Below are 22348 nucleotides of genomic sequence, written 5' to 3' on the forward strand. Positions count from 1 at the left end.
TGTTTTCTAATTGATTTTTTTTTTTTCAACTTAAATATCACTGAAGAGATTTTATTTGTCAAAATGTGCATCTGGTGCATCAAAATGTTATATTGTTTACTCTTCTCATTACTGTACCATAAATTAAAGAACTTAAAGCATGACATCACTAGTATGGTGGTATACAGGATAATTATAAAGACTACTAGTCTACAAAAGTAAAATGAGAAATGAAGGGACATAAAACCAATCAGGACTATCATTCACAAATCATAATAATTTATATGTTAAAATTGTATTAAAATTGTATTTTTAGTGAAATTTGATGGACTTCTTTAAATTTATGAATTTCATCCCATCTAATTACAGCAAATTTACAGTAAAACTGTTGGTTTTTACTGTAAATCAATACTGATCAAGTTGTTATATTGTGTTTATCATGTTTCCCTATGCCTGTATCATCCTCCACTATAAGTTCTTTTCACAATCCTATATCACAATTTGTGACTTCATGTCTGGTTGTTGTCTGATGTATTTTGACCTAACTGTTGATATCCGATTTTTTACTCAGACTTATCATTGTCATGATATTTGACCTACATTAATTACTTTAAGTTGAAAGTAGTTGTAGTTAAATCTGATTTGGAAACCGAATGAAAAATCATGGTTTTAGTTATGAAAACCATAAGAAACAATAAGATTAATCAGCCAGGTAATCTAGAGGTATAAAAATGAAATATTTGCAATGAAATAGGGAATACACAATTTTGAAATAAGAGAACATATTTAATTTGCCTTCTTTTCATATGTTCTAATTTATTAACTTAAATTCACAGATATCTTGGTCTAAAAAATTTTTCTATGTTTATCTTCAATATGAGCAATAAGTTTTAAAAGCATATGAAAAAAGTTTAGAATAATTTGATGCAGAATTAAAATATGATAGATAAAGGTAGAGATTTTATATTGAACTTCCTCTTTCTGTAGCTGGTATCACGGAAGTATAACAAGAGAGCAGGCTGAAGATTTACTCCAGTTTAAGGAAGATGGCGTCTTTTTATTAAGAGACAGTGTACATTTCCGTGGGGACTTCACATTGTCTGTCGTGTATTATAACAAAGTTGAACACTATCGTGTGATTTTACGACAGAATAAGCTGGAGATTGACGGGGGAGATTGTCAGTTCCAAACGTTAATTGATCTGGTTGAGGTAAACCAGGCATGACTTTGTTTACCATCAGCTTATGTTCGTAGATGGTGTAATATTTATATATAGATTCAATGCAGGTGAAAAAAAAAGATTTAACAATTTTTTCAATGGATCAGATTTGAAAGAATTTGAAATATTTCAGATTTTTTGGAATATCACTTGCATTGTGTATTTAAACGAATTCAGACTGATTAATTTGAGAATCCTGCTACATAAAACAATTGAAACTAACTGTACCTGCACAACATACTTGTGTTTATTCATTTTACAGCATATAAAACATTAAAATAGGATCCTTAATTTTTTAGCTCATGTGCATTTTGAAATTTTGAATACAACTCTTTGAGGATTCTTAAATTAAATAGTCATAAAGCAGTGTAATGATAAACTTTTCACATTCCTTATAAATGTTGCACTGTATTAGTTATTTCATTCCTGTATTGTTTTGTTACAGAGTTTAACCTGTGTTGAAAATGATATTTATAGTCATATAACGGTGTTAGTGCATGGAATTAAGTATTGGTAGATTTGGCTGAACTTCCTCGTTAATGTGTATGCATTTATACACAGTTAGCTTTATAATGCTAATGTGTATGTAAAATATATACTTATTGTATAACCTAATTGCCACACAGTTAAACACCCAGGGTGCATCCTTGGTCCGAGGAAAGGGTAGGCGTAATTGTCCAAAATGGTAATGATGGCACAGAGCTTGTCCTTAGCATGTTGATATTTTCTTTGCTCTATTTAAAATATCGTGAATTCTTTTGAAGATTGAAAAATCCAAGGGAAATAACTCTGACTTGTAAAACAAGAGAAACTTCCATGCATTTGTTAGTCTAGAATTTAACTAGAAACTAAAAGTTTTTAAATGACATAAATATCAGTTTCATCACATTATTTGGTGTTGTTATTAACAGTGAATTATTGAGCACGCTGCATGAATTTTATGTTTGTAGATGGTTCCATGGGAAAATAAAACGTGAAGATTCTGAAGAATTATTAAGACCCCGTGAAGATGGACTTTTCCTTGTACGAGAGAGTGTCAACTACCCAGGGGACTTTACACTTAGTGTTTGTCATAAACAAAAAGTAGAACATTATAGAATTATCTACAAACACAACAAAATGACGATTGATGAGGAATCATATTTTGAAAATTTAGCACAACTTGTAGAGGTAGATATAGGCTGCTTTATTTTATTTAAATATTGGCTGGTTTGGATTCTGTTTGACAAAGTAAAAATATATATGTTATATGAAATATCAGTATATTTGCTTGGCCTTGGTATATATTTGATTATTAGGGTTTTTGTTAAAATATACATTTTGGGGCCCCTTATAACTTGCTGTTCGGTGTGAGCCAAGGCGCCGTGTTGAAGACCGTACTTTGACCTATAATGGTTTACTTTTATAAATTTTGACTTGGATGGAGGGTTGTCTCATTGGCACTCATACCACATCTTCTTATATCTATTGACAAAAATTGATCATGAATTATTTGGTTTTATTTAAATTATTTACAATTTTAAACCATAAGATCTTATGTGCACTTTATGGCAGTAATACTGTTTTTTCTTCTTCTTGAATTTGAATATTGCATTACATAGTTCTTAATAATTCAAGAAAAGGGTACGATGACATTGTCTTTAGAAAAAAATCTTGCCTGGTTCGTTGCTTAAATCTTAGTATTTGGAGTGGGTTTTTTTTTTGTAATTAAAAACCAGATGATGAACTGTATTGGGTATATTTGCAACAAAAAAAAACAAAAAAAAAAAAAAAATTTCCCAAAATGCTATTTGTATAAAGTGCTGTTTAATTTAGTATCTGTAAAATATATTAAAAATGTTTTTGCTCAAAGATCATGATGTTTGATTTTGTTAGTGCATGCTGTTATAGTTGTTGTTTGAATGTTTACATGTAGTTATATAGATACGATAATTGTTGTACACCATTGTTAGAAAAAAAAAACATAAAGCAATAAGACAATGAAGTCTGCAGTTGTAATTACATTAGTTTTTGATTGGTCAGAAGTATTTGGTAAACAGTTGTATTTACATCTGTACATTACATTTGATGCTGATAATGTAGATCCAATACTTACCTCACTTTCAATCAGGGTTATTTGAAATTATTTGTATATTTTATACATGTAGTTTTGTACTTATGGTCAATGATATTCAGTGTAAGGATCAGTAAATCTAATTTCTAGCAGGTTGTATAGTCCTACCCCTCAATCTGACATGGTCTTTTGACTGAAATTATTGATATATGTATGGCATAATGATATATTTTTGGCCTTGTTGGATGAAGTCCAAAACAGGCTTGTAGTTTGGTACAACTTTTGTGTTGTTAACTCCTCCTACAGTTTTAAACCAGATCCATGAGACATTGCAGGAAGATCACACATATGTTGAATTGTGCGCCTGCTATTATGGAATAATTTGAGAATTTTTTTCTCATTTTTCCAGACTTGGGAACTTAGTCATTTTCAGCAATATTTATGAAAGAGGGAACAAGTTTTGTGTAATCAACTCCTCCTTCAGTTTTCAACCCATATCCCTCAAATATTTAAATGCTCAATATAGAGCATTCTCCAATGTTTAAATAACATTCATCGCAAGACATTCAACCATTATTTTCATTTGTTGGTCCGTTGCCATTTGGTAAGCTGTTGAATGAACATTATCAAAATTTGAAGTCTGAACATATGGTCCCATATAAGTGAATTTCAATATAATTTCATAGTTAAATAATAGTTTTCAAATAAAGTGAGTTTTTAAAGAATTTAAACTGGTACTGGTGAAATGTAAGTCTGTGTTATATTGATATATATATATATTTATTTTTTTCATGTGTTTGTCAATTGACATTTGGTATGAACATTTTGATGCATTAATTATGTAATGATATGCTTCATTGCAAGGATTGTGGCAAACCCAAACTTTGGTAGGACTATTTTATACAACCTGAAAGAAATTAGATTTACTGATGCGTGTACTGGATACCATTGACCAATCAAAAATGTTTCTTACTCAACTGACGTACCTACTAAATTTAATGTATAAACTTTACAAATAATTTCCAAAGTAGATGGATCTTATTGAGAAATGTGGTAAGTATTGGGTTTGGTCCAATCAAAACTACATACATACAAAAAAAAACCAAAAAACTGCCAGCTTTTGAAATTATAAACTGTGACATATCTCTTTGTCAACTGTTTATGAATATCATTTCAAAAGCTGGCAGTTTTTTGGGGTTTTTTTTTATTGCTCCTTGAAATTCAGAATTTTTTAGTATCAGTTCCAAGTAATTTGTACATGATGTTCCAGTCTTTTCTAGAAGAAATGAGATATCCATATTGATAGGAGTCCATCATAGGACCTATGTTATACATATATTTTTCCAATTTTTTTTTCACCATCATATTTTGGTCAGAGGAATATTTATTCACCTAAAAGTAAAGAAAAAATTTTCATATTCAATACTAAAAGCAGTGGAAAATGATGAGAACAAATTTTGTGCAATGAGATATATGATGTAATGATGTCTATCTGATTGTATTTTTTTTTAATTTACAATGCGTGTTGGTAGTGAAATATGCTGTTACCAAAAAATTGAATTAGGTCTGCAGATGAAACTCCACAGTAAAAAAGAGACCTTCTTTTTTTATATATTTTATCTTTATATCCAATTTTTTTGTCATTCATTGTTTTGTAACAATTTAATAAATATAAGTCTTTGGCATATTTCAGGAGCTGTGTTTATATCATTAAAATTATTTCTTTCAGCATTATACAAAGGATGCTGATGGTTTATGTACAAGGTTATTACAACCTTTACAGAAGAAAGGATCCAGTTTCTCTGCAGTATCAGTACAGGATTTTGAAAGTGGAGGATGGGTGATTAGTCAAAAAGATTTACAAATATATGAATTGATAGGAAAAGGAGAATTTGGAGGTTTGTATTTAATCAGAAATGTTTTGTGATCAGTGATCAAATTTCTAATTTTTTTATAAGGAAAAAATGTGATATTTTGATATGTGAATTTAAATTTAAAGTACACTAAAACATGGGGTGGGGATTGAGTTTCATGCATTGGTAGAACAATAAATGTGGATTGGTCATGTACCAGTTAGAAATAAAAATTTACAGGCTTTTCTACATGTTCTATACATTTGTCAAAGATGGTCTGTCCATCAACAATAACTCAAATTTACTTTGACTCAATTCTAATGTAATTTTATAATTAATACAACTTTAGGATTCAGTTCATTATAAAAAAAAAAATGTTCACTTTTATTATTTTTCAATTTTAGATGTATACAAAGGAACTTACAGAAATCAAGGTGTAGCAATAAAAGAATTGAAAGATAAAGAACGAGCTGGTCAAGCTTTCTTAAAAGAAGCTTCTGTGATGACGTTAGTATTACTACTGTACATATAAACTTTTAAGTATTTGCAACAGCATCCATTTCAAAAGATTCACAAGATTTATTTTCAGATATGTTATCCCCTAAAATTTACTTTAGGTCCATGAGACATCCAAACTTGGTCCAGTTAATACTTTAATTTGATAATTGTTTTATTTAAAGGTCAAGGAGACATCCTAACTTGGTTAAGTTCATACTTTTATGTGATAATTGTTTTATTTAAAGGTCCATGAGACATCCAGACTTAGTCCAGTTAATATGTTTAATATGATAATGGTTTATTTTAGGTCTATGAGACATCCAAACTTTGTCCAGTTAATATGTTTAATATGATAATGGTTTATTTTAGGTCTATGAGACATCCAAACTTTGTCCAGTTAATATGTTTAATATGATAATGGTTTATTTCAGGTCTATGAGACATCCAAACTTGGTCCAGTTAATATGTTTAATATGATATTGGTTTATTTTAGGTCTATGAGACATCCAAACTTGGTCCAGTTAATATGTTTAATATGATAATGGTTTATTTTAGGTCTATGAGACATCCAAACTTAGTCCAGTTAATATGTTTAATATGATAATGGTTTATTTTAGGTCTATGAGACATCCAAACTTGGTCCAATTGATATGTTTAATATGATAATGGTTTATTTTAGGTCTATGAGACATCCAAACTTGGTCCAATTGATAGGTGTTGTTATAGGCGACACTATACAGCTGGTTACAGAATTTATGGGTAAAGGAAATCTGGTGGAATATTTACGGTCCAGGGGGAGAAGTGTTATAACTAAGAAAGATCAAATAGATTTCACTGAGTAAGTTCACATTAATAGATGGATACTAATTTTTAATGCATATTTAAATTTTATATGAAGTGCAGTAGCTTCTTAAAAAAGTATCTTATCAGTTATTTCACAGCCCATAAAATTACAAATTGATGCATCCACTGATAAAAAATCTCAAAATCATTTTGTAGCGGTTAAGTATTTTTTTATAAATTGAAAGGAAAATACTGTCTTTTAATCTCTTTAATCCTTTTAGTTTATCCAATAAAGCATGAAAACTTAGCAATTTCTTTTTCATTCAAAATTCTAGACCATATATATAAACATCACTTCAATCAACATTTCCCAATATTAAAATGAAGACTTTTCCAAAACTGTAAAAATTGAAACGTTGAATAGCTTACAGAACAATCATTAAATGAGTTACTAATTTTTAGTAACAATAAGCCTAATTGGCAGAGGATAGAGTTAATGTTCATCTGCAACTAATGTAGTAACCATAGAGGTCTAATATTACATCCAAACTTGGTTCAACTCGTCTACTGCTAGTCCATTGGAGTGCTTTAAATCTGATTACATGATAACATTAATGTGTATGAAATATAAGAATAAATTATATGAGTTCTACAACAGTTAACAGACTGAATTGTGGTTATATTGATATCAAAAAAAAATATTTTATGGATGAAACTTGTGAATACTATGTATCCATTTCCAAGTTTAACCAGTATTGCAATATAAAGAAGTGTTTATAGATTGAGAAAATTTTTCAGACCAGTGATTTGTTTTAACAGGTAATTGATAATTAATATCATTAAACCTGGATCTAATATGTTTTCACTATTAATTTCAACTTCTAAACAGTTTGTAGCCCATTTGTATGTCATATTGTAGACCTCGGAGTAGTATGTTCACTATGAATTTTAACCCCCTCATCAGGGGGTAGTTTAGCCCATATGCATGTCATATTGATGATTCTGAATCTTATTACAGTGATATATGCTCAGCCATGCAGTATTTAGAGAGTAAAGATTTGGTGCACAGAGATTTAGCAGCCAGAAATATTTTAGTAAATGATAATAATACTGCCAAGGTAAAGTGTATATGTTATGTAAAACTTTATATGGACAGTGTTTTGGTATAATGGACATCCAACATAATTGATGATACATTATTTTGAAGGAAAAAAAAATTTTGTACACAATAATTTGAACTAATTGTGCGCTGACCTTAGAAATTTGATTTAAATATGCACTATAAAAAGACCAGAAAAAAAAAGTTAAAAGTGAATTTTTCTATCTGTAATCGGAAATTGTGTGTGAAAAAAAAGTTTTTTTTTAAGTATTACAGAAACTATGATAGAACTCAAACTCATGGCTGTAAATATAGATTCCACCACTGCATCAAGTGTGTTACGATATTTCTCCACTCGAGACAGTTCAATTTTAAAATTTAAAACGTCAGGCTTGCCGAGCTTTTTAAATATTTAAAATTTGACTGTTGAGATATAGTGGTGGAATCTGTTTCTCTAATGATTTTAAGACAATATCTAAGCAAGTTTATCCTTCCTCTTCAAAGATTTGCAGAAAGTTGTGTTCTTTATATGTGACGTCATTAGGCATGGTTGCTTTTTTCATGACGTCATAATAGGAAATTCAGAAGAAATTAAAAAAATCTGACTTCATAATTGAAATTTTATAGACCAATCATTGAAAATTAGAGAAACATACTCCTTGCTTCCATTGGTATAAGTATGGATAACTCCTTATTTTGCTGTGGATAACACCAAAGTCGTCTGAACACAAATTATGGAGAGAGTGCTTTTAAACTATTTTGATAGTATCATTGAAAGCCAAGGACTGGTTTTGCATGAATTGTGGATACAAAGTGTTACCAACAAATGAATTTACAGACATAACAATCACAATACATACCCACAGTGCTAAGCGTTGTGTACAATATGCATGCACAAATCTTTCAAGATGAAGTAAGTGTAAATTCTGAATTATTTGTCCTCAGCATTTTGAAAATTACGAATTATTTTATTTTAGGTTTCAGATTTTGGTTTAGCTAAATATGGAGATTATAGTGCTGAAGGAGGAAAGTTTCCGATCAAGTGGACAGCCCCTGAGGCTCTCAGAGATAATGTAAGTAAAATCAAACCATTCAAGTGGGAGAAAACTGTGAAATTGAAGTTTGAATTTTAGTATTTGGAAAAATGGTAGGACAGCTTGGAACATAAAATATTGTCCAATTTGAAATACCGGTAGTCAGGGGGTTCAGGAAAGGATAAATTTTAACATAAATTACTATACAACAGAAAATGTGAACAAGTGGTTGACAAACCAATAGACACTTGATATGGCATATTGTAGCAATTCAGGATATAAATGTGAGATTTTAATGTGTTTAAAGTTAAAAAAAAAAGTAACAACATTAAGTAATGCTTATTTGAATAAAAGATTTTTGCATATCAGTAAAATTTTGGTATTAATTCACATTAATGAATACTCTTATAATTATAAATCCAGTTTGACAGCAAGTAGATATTTCCAGGAAATAAATGCTGAATGTTATAGAATTATTTCATTTCACACATAATTATTTTATTTATTTTTCTCTACAGAAATTTACAAATAAATCAGATATGTGGAGTTTTGGGATTTTACTATGGGAAGTTTATTCCTTTGGAAGAGTACCATATCCAAGAATAGTAAGTAGTATACTTTTACTCAGCATGTAATCAACTTAATTAGTATCCTGAAACATATTCCCTTCACAAAACTGACATCATCAATATAGGAAAAATAACAGAATCTGGAATTATATTACTATTTCCCAAAAACTGATGTCAGAAAACATGAACCCCAAAAAAATAGCATGAATTATATTCATAAACAATATATTGTCTGTAGTTCTAGTTTAAAGTAAATTTGGACGAAAAAATATGGAAAATTTAGTCTTATCAGTTGCACCTTTTTGATTAATGTATTTGATAATAATATTCTAATTATTTTCTGTTGTTATAACTCTTTAAATAGAGATTGGATAAAGACAGGTAGATCATAAAATTCATCATTATTTTATTTGTCATTTAAAAAGAGAACAGTTAGATATGATCACATGCTTGACTTTGTCAAGTCATCTTGTACTACGCACACATAATAAACATTCTGGTTGCGAGAGATCTTATACCCCCATTTCTGGATTTTACACTTTTTTTTGGTAGCATTTGATTTTTTTTTTAATATTTCAGCCATTATCAGACGTTGTTATGCATGTGGAGCGAGGATACAGAATGGAGGCTCCAGATGGTTGTCCACAAGAGATTTACAATATCATGATGCAGGCATGGGAAATAGATCCAAAACAACGTCCAACTTTTAAACAAGTGCTAGAAAAATTAAACAATTTACGTGCAACAACTGTATAGTATTTTTTTTTGTACCTTATGTTTGAATATTTATTTCCTGGAAATATACTTTATTACTCAAAAAGTCACAAAGAGGGCATGATATTGGCAAAAGAGTTCCTCTAAAGGGAAATAACTGTAGATTGAATTAAAACAGTAGATTCTGTATTCTTTTTTGTTATCCTTTGAAGGATTTTTATATGAGCTTATTATTGTGCAGCTGATTAGTTGCTTTCTGAATAGGTTTGTTAAGTTGAAGAATTCTAATCTTTTATCAAGAGTGATGGATAATTCAAGATGGATATGAATCATTATTTGCATAGACAATATATTAGTCATTACATATGGCTTGTAAGCAAGAGTATTTTTTAAATTGTGTATTAAGTACAAGTTGTAGAAGGTCATCTTATATTAAATCTTAGTAATTCCATGTCAGGAGTGATGTCTCATGGTGAGAAATAGATATGAAGTGAAAATATATAAAAAAGAGATGAAAATTTACACATACTATCAACTGGTGATATTGTTTCCAATTAGTAATAATCATTTGAAGTTGTCCTTTCTTTTAATTCTATTTTTTGTTAAAGTATTTCATTCATTGTATTTTGAAAACCATGTATGCATTTTTTAGATAATTAATTCAATGATGAGGTAAAATTCTGTACATAATATGATTATATTGCTATTGTAATATATCGCTAATTATTTTAAATGATTTTTAAAGGGCACTTATTCTCCAAATAATATATAATTGAAGAATTTCACCTGTTTAGCCACAAAAATAAACCTATCTGCATAAGTGTAAATGTTAAGTTGTTTTAAAATATTTTATTAAAAAAAAAGAAAGTCTTCATGGCTTTTATTATCCACCTTGATTTTATTGATTGTGATATTTAGATTCCAGTCTCCACCAAATATATAAACATGATTGTTCAAATATTGAAATTAAAGATTATTGCATATCAGTGTTGAAATGACTTCAACCATGTAATTTTCACTGAAACAGTAAGTAGTACAAAGATTCACTAGGTTGAATGTTGTAAAGAAACTTTTGGTGAAAACTGTAAAGAAGATAACTAGCAGTTATATTAGAATGAGTTAAAATAAAGTTTTGCATAGCCCTCTGCTCTGACATTATTTGTCAGTAGAAAATATTTTTTTTCAGTGTTCCTAGACATTGGCAGTACTTTTATTGATTATTATTTTATTAGTAAATTCATCTGACTTTACACTGTGAATAAGTTGTAGGTAAAATCTAGTTACATAATCATCAGTGAAGCACAATGTTCACTCAAAATCTATTTTTTGATAAACATTTAAATTTGATCTAGTTACAAATTGTAGGAAGATTTTTATTAGGAATTAAAAATATAATTGATTTTTATTACTATTCTGTTAGATAATAAGAGTTGAAAACCTTGATGAATCCCTAAAGTTCTTTAAGAACCAACTACCTTAATTTTTAACCATGTATAGTGAATGTATTTAGAACGATGAAAATATGTATACTACATTTGATGCATTTGGTTTATACTACTTTAACAAGGTTTCAAGTAATTGACAGTGTTAAAAAATGTATTTTTTCAAAATTAAAACTATTTGTGTAAAAGATGATGACTTAAAAAAGGTGGAATGAATTCCTTGTTGAAATATAATGTGTGGATGTATGATAGTTCAAAAGCTATATTCCTCTATGTGAAATATTTTTTTATACTTGTATATAGTAACCAATTATCTGACTTGCCAAAACCATATATTATATGTATGTTCATGATCTGAAGAAGGGTAGGACTTCTTTTTCAGGACAAGTGAACAAGTTTTGGTATATATATTATTGAATAAATAAACCCTTTTTTATATGTTCAATGATAGATGTCATAGTTCAAGTTAAAGATTCAGTTATGACATTTAGTACTTTTTTCTTAAAATATTAAAAGGATTTTGCCTAAAAGTTTGGACTTTAATTTAATTTTTATTTTGAAAAGGTTTAAAAAGTTAATCTGATTTGCTTTTTAATTGCTAGCAAGTAGCATTGATTTGAGTTTCTGCAAAGAGTTTTTATAGCACAGGTAAAGGTATTTAATAGTTACTACTTTCAGAACTTATAATACAATTGATGTTCCAAGTGAGTATTTGTACATGTATAATGATGATAATTAAAACTTGCATACTTTTTAGTAGTTTATTTCCATCAAAATGAGATTAATTAAATGTCTCATTTACTACTTCAATATGATAACTTCTGTGAAGTAGTTTCACCGAGTTAAAATTTTGTAATTTCTAGGTCCAAACTTGTTCACAAGAAAATTTCCCACCTTTTAGTACACAAAATTATTTCTGAATTTAATTTAGTTGTTCTAGTGACATATAACTGCATTTCCAAGTTTCTTTTTAAAAACTGTTTGTTTTCATGCATCATTTGAAATTGAGTAATGTTTATTAGTCATGAACCATAGGCTTATAAAATTTTCTGATTGTGTCTAATTTGGGTATTGTAATGGAAGTAAAATAAAGTTAAAACAGCTTGTCTTTAATGATAATGTTTTGTTGTGAAATTGTTGTTCTTCAGCTTTGGTAAAGAGGACTAAAGCAACTATTTGCATGCATGGCTTTGAACTTTCTTCTAGAGCTAGCTAGCTCATTGCTTACGTATTTCATATACATGTACTAGAAAGGGTCATACATACATGTAGTGATCCTCTGTCTGTCCATTTCCTTAAGGTTTCCTGATGACTTCAATACCCTTGACCAACCAAACATTTTAATATTTTTTTTACATGATATCATTGGCACTAAAATTTGAGTTTAGTTTTTTGTTTGGTGGATTTTACATTTACTGTTAAAGAGTTACATCCCTTGGTTCTCTGAATGAACGTTAGAGGTAGCAGTATCTTTATTTCTAAAATCTCCTGAGGGTTGTTTTTATCTTATTCCTAAAGTTTTATTCTTTGGTTTATTGTTATTTGGATAAAAAGGCTGTATGCCAGCATAATTTATGGCAGCTTTAAATTTCCTAGAATTTTTTAATAAACTTTAACCCCCTGAATTTATGATTTTTGATAAAGTTGTTTGTATTATTATAAAACATAATTTATAACAAGTAGGCAAGATGTAAATGTAGCATTTTTTTTTATACTATATGTCCTTTACTGCCTAAATTTAATATTTTTCTTGTTAATTTCTCTTATACTTATATCCTATTTACTAATTTTAGATATGCTTCAAAAATCATTAGAACAAATATACCCATAACTTCTTATTTCAAAATAATACATATATTATATCAGCATTATTCTTTAAATTTAACATTAAATAAATATAAATTTTCATATAAATCACCAGCCCAGTAGCAAGTACTTCGGTACTGGCATGAAAATACAGATATTGTTATGATTTAAATTTGCTGTTTCAAAATTTCGAAATCATTTTAGATTAAGGAATGTATCTCCCTCATGCATAACTATGATTCCTTGTCAGAGTTTGGGTGAACTTTTTGTCCTTTTTGTTTTATCAGCTCTTCATCGTTTCTGTCAGGTTTTAGACTTTCAAATATTTCGGCCTCGAGCATCACTGAAGAGACATTAATTGTGGAAATGTGCATCAGGTGTAGTAAAATTGGTACTGTTGATGTTTTCACCAATCACTTAACTTGCTTTAATGATTGAAAGAAAATAGGAAAGTTAAATGTAGACAATCTGTTTTATTGAATAATAACAGAGTTTATTGTTTTTTTTTACTCATGTAGTTATATTATGGATAGAATATATAAGTTATTTGTATTGTGATCAAAAGAAAGGGAAAATTGGTGTAACATTTATTTTGTGTACAGGAATAAAATTCTATGTACATGTATGTTATACATATTTAGTAAAGGAAATTATTTAACAGGTTTTGGAAACATTCAGTAAGAAAACGAATTTTTATACTGATTTAGGATGCTGTGGATCTATAAAAATGCCAGAAATATAAACATAGATTTTGGTTATTTTTTAGTTAAGAGATCATAGATAAATTGTGAAGTATAGAGTGAGTGAAACACATATTTAAAATCAAAATCATTTGTATATAGAAAGAATGGAGACAACACACCAACAGTTACATAAATCTTCTTTTTATCATTCAGAGACCCAAAGTTCCTTTAGTCATGGCAGCATGTTAGTATATTTTGAAAGACTTAAGATATTTCAGGGACTGTTCAAAATCTCTTTAAAGTTTAAGCTGACTACTAGATATAATAAAAACTAATCTTCTTTTGGATATTTTAATATTGTAGTTTTAGTAAAGTTATTTGACCATCTATTTTTCTTCACCTTCTTGAGTAGACATATTATTTTAGTTAATACACCAAGATTGCTTCTTCAAAATATAGAATGCCAGGCAAATGAAAAGGATATGTGCACACATGCCAGGCCAGGCCAAAACACTATTTATTCAATTTTAAAAGAAAAGTATGACAAATGACAGTTTACACTGAAGATGAGTCTCCAGAAATATAGTGTTTTTCAAGTGGATAATGAGAATTAAACATTGAAATATGATAAAAATGTGACATTTATTGAGATAAACATGATTTAAAAAAAATGGAAATAGCTTCTTTGGTGCTTTTCATGATCATTATGCTTGGCTTATTGTGGCCTTGTTACTATTTGATATTATAACCTGTGTAAAGTAGAATACCATGCATCATTTAGCTGTTGTGCATAATAAGTTTTCTTTGCTTGCTCAAGTTGCAAAATCCTAAATAATTTTTCGCTATAGAACAGTGTTTGATCATTGTGTGTTAGCAGTAGCATTAGAATTATACTATATTTTGTCCAAAAAAATTTCCAACCTATTGTTTATAATTTCTTTACATTTGACAAGTCCACCTAGGATATGTTTATCCAATTTGCAAGAGAGTTGAACTTGCTCCTTTCCAATCACAAATTATGGAAAAATTTGTATAGTATAAATGCTCACAATGTCAAAATTGTATATGGTAAATGAAATAATGAAATAACAAAATGTTTAACAATCACAGTATGACATATCATGATTGAAAAGATTTCAGACTCTTAAGCATACATAACCTACAAGATTTGTGAAATTGTTACCTCTCTTACCATTTTTCTCCTGGTGCATTATATTCTTTCAGCCTGACATAAAGTTAACATTTAAAATTTCAACAGGCTTTTAATAACGAAAGGCCATTCATTGTCACACTTAGATTTATACAGCTAGGAAGAACTATAGATTGGGCAATAGTCGTAATCTGAAGGACATACTGTCACATTTGAATGTCTTCTATTGCAGTAAATTTTTGTTTTCCTTACCTTTCTGTCCAACATCTGTTATTCGGGAACTGCGATGCACCATATTTCTGTATAACCACAACAAATGTATGAAGCATTTACAGAAACAATATAGTCCCGAGTTTAAATATTATTTTATATTGAAGTGTTTCAAGGTCTCATTCAATCAAGTCTCCTTTTGTGACTTTTTTCTGGACATCAAAAAGGGAAGCATTTGCACACTTTTACAGTATAAAATATATAAGTATTAACAAGGCGTGTTTTATAAGAATTTCTTTGTTTTGAAGCACTTATTTGTATGGTTAAGTACATGTACAGAATTGTTTTGATGTTATAATTTGATACATTGGAGTGTATAAATGTGATACAAGCCTGTATAAACTGTCTGGTGTACATGTATATCATTTATTATAATGTATTGTTATAAATAAATTTAACTATTGCTAAACAGGTTTTGTATTTTGTTTAATATAAACTTCTTCTTTGATTATCCAATAGAATCTTTGCAGCTATGCCCCAACAGACTGGAAGAGATTTTGTTGATGTAATTAAAAGTAAATACAGTGTATTATAAGAAAAAGTAAAATAACAAAAATACCAAACTCCAAGGAAAATTCAAATCGGAAACTTCCTTGGTACTGGCATTTCCTCATGTAGAAAAATGGTGGATTAAACCTGGTTTTATAGCTAGCTAAACCTCACACTTGTATGACATTCATTGCATATGCTACATTCAGGTCACACCAGAATCTGTTCACTTAATTGACTTCTAGTTCATTTGGAATGATGGAGAATTTTAAAATTCTCTTTATATCTATAGAAGGACCAATGAAACCAAAAAATGATGAAATACTAAACTTGAAAGAAATGAAAAATTGTAGACAAACAACTTAAACAGTTATTTGCCTTCCCATCCTTTCCTTCTAACAAAGAACAATACATGTGAAAGGCTGTTAGTTTTTTCCTTCAGAACACCTGTTGATTCCTTATATTCTTTATCATCCATTACACTTCCTTTCAAATACTGTAAAGAAGAACATGGGCCATTTTGAGATTTACCAGATGCAAAATTAGGACCAGCTCCTACTTTACCATTCGCGTGGTTCATCTAGATATCTTACTGCAAAAAAAAAATGTTCTACTCAAATAATGCCAAATTCTAGTTTATTTTGCATCAGGATATAGTAGAATTTGTTGTTTTGTAATCCAAACGTTTTATTGATTTTAGATATTATTAAGATTTCATTGATAGAGGGTTGCTTCTTACAAAACTGCTACTAAACTTGATGCTTATGCTAAAAACAAAAATTTAGAAAGCTAAAATATAAAACTCTGGAGAGCATGATCATCAAGGCCTTAACCAGATAGCCAAAACAGTGTAAAGTAAATGTTGCCTAAGGCTGTTGCAATATTAGCTTTATCACAATTTTAAATACATTGGAAATTCACAGACAAAACGTATATTTTGAATCATGCCAATAATGAATCAATGGCTACTGGGCATGTAGTCCCCTTGTGGACAGTGGACTGATAGTAAATGAACAAGTTGTAAAATGAAGAAGACAGTAGTTTACAGATATTCAAATCACTGCAAAAGGAGCGACCCCCGGTGCATGGACAGGGTAAGCATCTCCTGCTATAGGTTCATGCTTGACCTGTCAGACGAATTCACACTTTCTTAAAGAAAAAAGTATATAATTTCTTCTGAGCGGCAACACATGATTCCAGCATTAACTTGGCAATAAGTTGGTTCGAGATCAAAAGTTCATGAAGCAGTTTCAACCTTAGCTTTATAACCATAACAAAGTTCTATTGTAGAAATGTGGATTCATATTTCAATGTCAGATATGTGTTTGTCTTTAATGTAGACATGTTTTCGCTTGTCTCAAAGAAGTGTAAAAATGGAGACAATTTCAGTAGATGTATATAAATAAGGATATACAGGACATAATGGCATATATGATTACTTTTTATACGACTGCAAAAATATTTTGTGGTTGTATATTGGTATGACGTTGGCGTCGTTGGCATCGTTGTCGTCGTCCGAAGACACATTGGTTTTCGCACACTAACTTTAGTTTAAGTGAATGGATCTCCATGATATTTTACCATAAGGTTCAATACCACGAAAGGAAGGTTGGGATTGATTTTGGGGGTAATGGTACCAACAGTTAAGGAATTAGGGGCCAAAAAGGGGTCAAAAATAAGCATTTTTGTAACTTCCAGACAAAAACTTGTGTGTAAGTGTATGGATCTCTCTGACATTGTACCACAAGGTTCCATATCACAAAGGGAAGGCTGTAATTGATTTTGGGGGTAATTGCCTCAAAATTTTAGGAATTAGGGGCCAAAAAAGGGGCAAAAAACAAGCATTTTTCTAGTTTAATGACAATAACTTGTGTGTAAGTGTTTGGATATTTCTGAAATTGTACTACAAGGTTCCATATCACAAAGGGAAAGTTGGAATTGAGTTTGGGGGTAATTGCCCGAAACATTTAGGAATTGGGGGCCAAAAAGGGGCCAAAAATAAGCATTTTTCTAGTTTCCAGACAATAACTTGTGTTCAAGTGTATGGATCTTTCTGAAATTGTACTGCAAGGTACCATACCACAAAGGGAAGGCTGGGAGTGAGTTTGGGGGTGATGAATCATAAGGGGGTTCAAAAAATTTGGGGGGGGGGGATTTTTTTTTCTTTCTTTTTTTCCTTTTTTTTTTCTTTTAAAATTTTCCATTTTGAGTTGGTTATTTCTGATTAATATTTAAAAGCAAATAATAATGATATGGTAGGAGATACACACCAAACAGGATGTGTAAATTATTATATAATAAGTATTGTGCAATAGCAAGAAATTTTCAATTGCACAGTATTGCACAATAGCAAGAAATCTTCAATTGCACAGTATTGCGCAATAGCAAGAAATCTTCAATTGCACAGTATTGCGCAATAGCAAGAAATATCCAATAGCACAATATTGCGCAATAGCAAGAAATTGTCAATTGTACAGCATTGCGCAATAGCAAGAAATATTCAATTGCACAGTATTGTGCAAAAGAAGATACTTCGTATAAATTGCTTATTTCTTGATCAATTTCAATGGGGTTTTATTCTTGAATTCTTGGGGTTCTTTAATATGCTGAATCTAACCGTGTATTAAGTTTTTGGATTTTGGGCCCCGTTTTTAAATTGGTCCACATTGAGGTCCAAAGGGTCCAAAATTTAACTTTGTTTGATTTCATCAAAAATTGAATTATTGGGGTTCTTTGATATGCCGAAACTAACCGTGTATTTAGATTCTTAATTTTTGGTTCCGTTTTCAAATTGGTCTACATTAAGGTCCAAAGGGTCCAAAATTAAACTTAGTTTGATTTTAACAAAAATTGAATTTTTAGGGTTCTTTGATATGCTGAATCTAAACATGTATTTAGATTTTTTATTATGGGCCCAGTTTTTAAGTTGGTCCAAATCGGGGTCCAAAATTAAACTTTGTTTGATTTCAACAAAAATTGAATATATGGGGTTCTTTGATATGCTGAATCTAACCATGTATTTAGATTTTTGATTTTTGGGCCCCGTTATCGACTTTGTCCACATTGAGGTCAAAAGGGTCCAAAATTAAACTTAGTTTGATTTTAACAAAAATTGAATTTTTAGGGTTCTTTGATATGCTGAATCTAAACATGTATTTAGATTTTTGATTATGGGCCCAGTTTTCAAGTTGGTCCAAATCGGGGTCCAAAATTAAACTTTGTTTGATTTCAACAAAAATTGAATATATGGAGTTCTTTGATATGCTGAATCTAACCATGTATTTAGATTTTTGATTTTTGGGCCCCGTTATCGACTTTGTCCACATTGACGTCAAAAGGGTCCAAAATTAAACTTTGTTTGATTTCATCAAAAATTCAATTCTTGGGGTTCTTTGATATGCTGAATCTAACCATGTATTTAGATTTTTGATTTTTGGGCCCCGTTATCAACTTTGTCCACATTGAGGTCAAAAGGGTCCAAAATTAAACTTTGTTTGATTTCATCAAAAATTGAATTCTTGGGGTTCTTTGATATGCTGAATCTAACCATGTATTTAGATTTTGGATATTGGACCATAATAGGTGAATGTCCAATTTAAAATTTTTAAGTTCTTAGACCACATTCATTCTGTGTCAGAAACCTATGCTGTGTCAAATATTTAATCACAATCCAAATTCAGAGCTGTATCAAGCTTGAATGTTGTGTCCATACTTGCCCCAACTGTTCAGGGTTCGACCTCTGTGGTCGTATCAAGCTGCGCCCTGCGGAGCATTTTATTGTAACTTCCAGTCATAACTTGTGTGTTAGTGTATGGATCTCTCTGACATTGTACCACATGTTCCATATCACAAAGGGAATGCTTGGATTGATTTTGGGGGTAATTGCCTCAAAATTTTAGGAATTAGGGGCAAAAAACAAGCATTTTTCTAGTTTCCAGACAATAACTTGTGTGTAAGTCTATGGATCTTTCTGAAATTGTACTGCAAGGTTCCATATCGCAAAGGGAAAGCTGGAATTGAGTTTGGGGGTAATTGCCCAAAACATTTAGGAATAAGGGGACAAAAAGGGGCCAAAAATAAGCATTTTTCTAGTTTCCAGACAATAACTTGTGTTCAAGTGTATGGATCTCTCTGAAATTGTACTGCAAGGTTCCATATCACAAAGGGAATGTTTGGATTGATTTTGGGGGTAATTGCCTCAAAATTTTAGGAATTAGGGGCTAAAAAAGAGGCAAAAAACAAGCATTTTTCTAGTTTCATGACAATAACTTGTGTGTAAGTCTAGGATCTTTCTGAAATTGTACTGCAAGGTTCCATATCGCAAAGGGAAAGCTGGAATTGAGTTTGGGGGTAATTGCCCAAAACGTTTAGGAATAAGGGGCCAAAAATAAGCATTTTTCTAGTTTCCAGACAATAACTTGTGTTCAAGTGTATGGATCTCTCTAAAAGTGTACTGCATGGTTCCATATCACAAAGGGAATGTTTGGATTGATTTTGGGGGTAATTGCCTCAAAATTTTAGGAATTAGGGGCCAAAAAAGGGGCAAAAAACAAGCATTTTTCTAGTTTCATGACAATAACTTGTGTGTAAGTCTATGGATCTTTCTGAAATTGTACTACTAGGTTCCATATCACAAAGAGAAAGCTGGGTTTGAGTTTGGGGGCAATTGCCCTAAATGTTTAGGAATATGGGGCCAAAAAGGGGAAAAAAACAAGCATTTTTATAGTTTCCAGACAATAACTTGTGTTCAAGTGTGTGGATCTCTATGAAATTGTACTGCAAGGTACCATACCACAAAGGGAAGGCTGGGATTGAGTTTGGGGGTGATGAATCATAAGGGGGTTCAAAAAATTTGGGGGAGGGGGATTTTTTTTTCCTTTTTTTTTCTTTAAAATTTTCCATTTTTAATTGGTTATTTCTGATTTATATATAAAAGCAAATAATAATGATATGGTTTGAATAGGTAAATTAAAAAAATTTAAGTTCTTAGACCACATTCATTCTGTGTCAGAAACCTATGCTGTGTCAAATATTTAATCACAATCCAAATTCAGTGCTATATCAAGCTTGAATGTTGTGTCCATACTTGCCCCAACTGTTCAGGTTTCGACCTCTGCGGTCGTATCAAGCTGCGCCCAGCGGAGCATTTTATTATCTATGTTTATATTTTCATTAGTTTTATTGTCTCGCCTACAACAAAAGTCCCGGATAGCAAGACATAGGGATTGCTTTTCCGGATACGGCTGCGGCGACGACATCAACAATTGTTAAGTTTTCTGCTTAAGTTAGTTTGATGGGAACTACTTGTGATAGATCATTTATAGTTAGTATAAAATTGCATTACTATCAGTACAAATCAGTTTGATGACTATTTCGAGGCCCTGGCCCCTAGGTCATGGTCCAGCAACTTTGAATTAATTAGCATTTTTCAATGTTAAGTTTTCTGCTTAAGTTAGTTTGATAGGAAATACTTGTGATAGATCAATGATATTTAATAGAAAGTTGCATTACTATCAGTACATATCAGTTTGACGACTATTTCGAGACTCTGCCCGCTAGGTGAGGGTCCAGTGACTTTGAATTAATTAGCAATTTTCAATGTTAAGTTTTATGCTTAAGTTAGTTTGATGGGATCTACTTGTGATAGATCAATGTTATTTTGTATGAAGTTGCATAACTATCAGTTCATATCAGTTTGACGACTATTTCGAGGCCCTGCCCCCTAGGTCATGGTCCAGTGACATTGAATTAATTAGCAATTTTCAATGTTAAGTTTTATGCTTAAGTTAGTTTGACAGGATCTACTTGTGATAGATCAATGATATTTTATATGAAGTTGCATAACTATCATTACATATCAATTTGACGATTATTTTTAGGCACTGCCTACTAGATAATGGTCCAGCGACTTAATTAATTAATAAATCATGTTGCTGTCCATCAGATTGGTATTTTTTTCTGAATTTTATGCCGACAGGCGAGACATATCTCTGTGTCAAGAGTTTATTTACTTTTTTATTTATTGCATATGTGTGCCTTGGGAAGATACGTCAGGATATCGATTTCATAATGACAGCAAATTATTTGTTTTCAAGCTAATTACTTAAGAAGTCTAAATTGTAAGACCCAATCTTTGAATTCAATTCAATTCAATAATTTAGTCGTGTTTCATATTTTAACAATATATGGTTCATAACATTAAGATTCCAATATAGATATTAATTAGAAAGTCATTCTATACAGAATATTAAGAGACAGATAAGATACGACCATTGCAATTCCCAAAGAATTAGTTTTTTATAGAACTTCTATAATATATTTTTACATTATTAACAATATAAAATATTTCTATGTCTATTCAAATTGATGCGACAGGTTTTGACACAGCTACAAATCATAGGAATATTTGTGAATAAGAACGCAATTACTCTTCTGCTTATCATTTAGAAACATAAAATCAACATTAGAATGTCTTGATATGTTAATAAAATTTTGTTTTTAATCATCATTTAATTGACATTTTAAATTAACATGGTTTTCATCTGCTACATTTTTTTTCTTCACATCACTGACGCGAACTCGTAAAGTTAAACTTGTCAACTACGTGTTTCAATTATCAATGGTGAAACACCACCACATCAACAGTTTTACCAATCATATAGGGCAATTATTGATCTGCAATCTAATACATCTCTGGTCCCTTATTA

General features: G+C 30.4%; 1 protein-coding gene across 3 annotated transcripts in view; it reads left to right on the forward strand.

Annotated features, from left to right (window-relative positions):
- The window catches only part of LOC127733251 (tyrosine-protein kinase CSK-like), a 28778-nt gene extending 13217 nt beyond the window's left edge, over nt 1–15561 (forward strand). For 2 of the 3 annotated variants that reach the window (XM_052242582.1, XM_052242583.1), the window contains exons 5-12: nt 967–1189; nt 4981–5149; nt 5509–5611; nt 6282–6440; nt 7404–7503; nt 8462–8557; nt 9037–9123; nt 9667–15561. In XM_052242582.1, coding sequence (XP_052098542.1) covers nt 967–1189; nt 4981–5149; nt 5509–5611; nt 6282–6440; nt 7404–7503; nt 8462–8557; nt 9037–9123; nt 9667–9843 — 1114 coding nt within the window. In that variant the 3' untranslated portion in view covers nt 9844–15561. Of the gene's footprint in view, nt 1–966; nt 1190–2148; nt 2369–4980; nt 5150–5508; nt 5612–6281; nt 6441–7403; nt 7504–8461; nt 8558–9036; nt 9124–9666 lie in introns of all 3 variants that reach the window. The other variant, XM_052242584.1, reaches the window with a different exon arrangement.
- The last annotated feature ends 6787 nt before the right edge of the window (nt 15562–22348 follow it).

This window comes from Mytilus californianus, unplaced genomic scaffold (assembly GCF_021869535.1).
Source record: "Mytilus californianus isolate M0D057914Y unplaced genomic scaffold, xbMytCali1.0.p SCAF_3, whole genome shotgun sequence".
NCBI lineage: Eukaryota > Metazoa > Mollusca > Bivalvia > Mytilida > Mytilidae > Mytilus > Mytilus californianus.